At 24.6% G+C, this 854-nt stretch overlaps 1 protein-coding gene across 2 annotated transcripts in view; it reads left to right on the forward strand.

Moving 5' to 3' along the window:
• Positions 1–799, forward strand: part of LOC102672959 (ubiquilin-4) — a 3832-nt gene extending 3033 nt beyond the window's left edge. For both annotated transcript variants that reach the window (XM_006623512.2, XM_031514132.1), the window contains one exon: positions 324–799. In XM_006623512.2, coding sequence (XP_006623575.1) covers positions 324–400 — 77 coding nt within the window. In that variant the 3' untranslated portion in view covers positions 401–799. The remainder of the gene's footprint in view (positions 1–323) is intronic.
• Positions 800–854: the final 55 nt, after the last annotated feature.

An 854-nucleotide genomic window follows, 5' to 3' on the forward strand; every position in this document is an offset into this window, starting at 1 on the left:
TTTTAAATTCGAAATATTTAATATTAAAAAAATAATATTTAAAAAAATATTTAATATTTAATATTTATTATATTTTAATATAAAATTAACACATTAGAATATTTGATTAGACAAAAGTAGCATCTTTGTTAAAGACTTAGCACTTTCATTTTCTTTTTTATATTTAGTATATTTGAATATAATATACTAAAGAATATTTTATATATATATATGAAATATATTTATAAAATATATACTTAGATATATATATTTGTGAATGTTTATAATATATATAAATATAATGGATTAAATATAATATATGCACATTTTAATATCATTTTCAGCACTAATCGCTACTTTTGGAGATATAAATGCCGCTGTTGAGCGACTACTGTCTAATGGACAAGTGTCTATGAGCTAACCACCAATATGCAATATTGTTATTCCATTACTATTTCTAATTTTTTCCTTATTTACCTCTTACAATAGGCGTGGTGAGAGATATTTGAGGTAACTGACTGTCGGAAAAGGAAAGAAAAGAAATAATTATAAACTTCTACCCCAACTCTTGACAGAATACACGCTACTGACTCGTTCAATATGCATTTTTTATTTTTGGTCAATATTTGTATTGTATTTCAATGATACAAGTATTGATATCTAAATGTTTAACTTGTTATATGATATATTTCACTCTTAAAATTTTCTAGTTTATTTCTGTATTCTGTATTTCTCGATGTGCTCTAAGTACTAGATAGCTCTGTTAATGTATTTCGTCGGTGTAAATTTGTTTATGACATATTCAAGAGAGAGAAAGAGAAAAAATATGTGGTATCAGAATGAGCAAACGAGAGAGAGAGAGAGAGAGAGAGAGA

This window comes from Apis dorsata, unplaced genomic scaffold (assembly GCF_000469605.1).
Source record: "Apis dorsata unplaced genomic scaffold, Apis dorsata 1.3 scaffold_896, whole genome shotgun sequence".
NCBI lineage: Eukaryota > Metazoa > Arthropoda > Insecta > Hymenoptera > Apidae > Apis > Apis dorsata.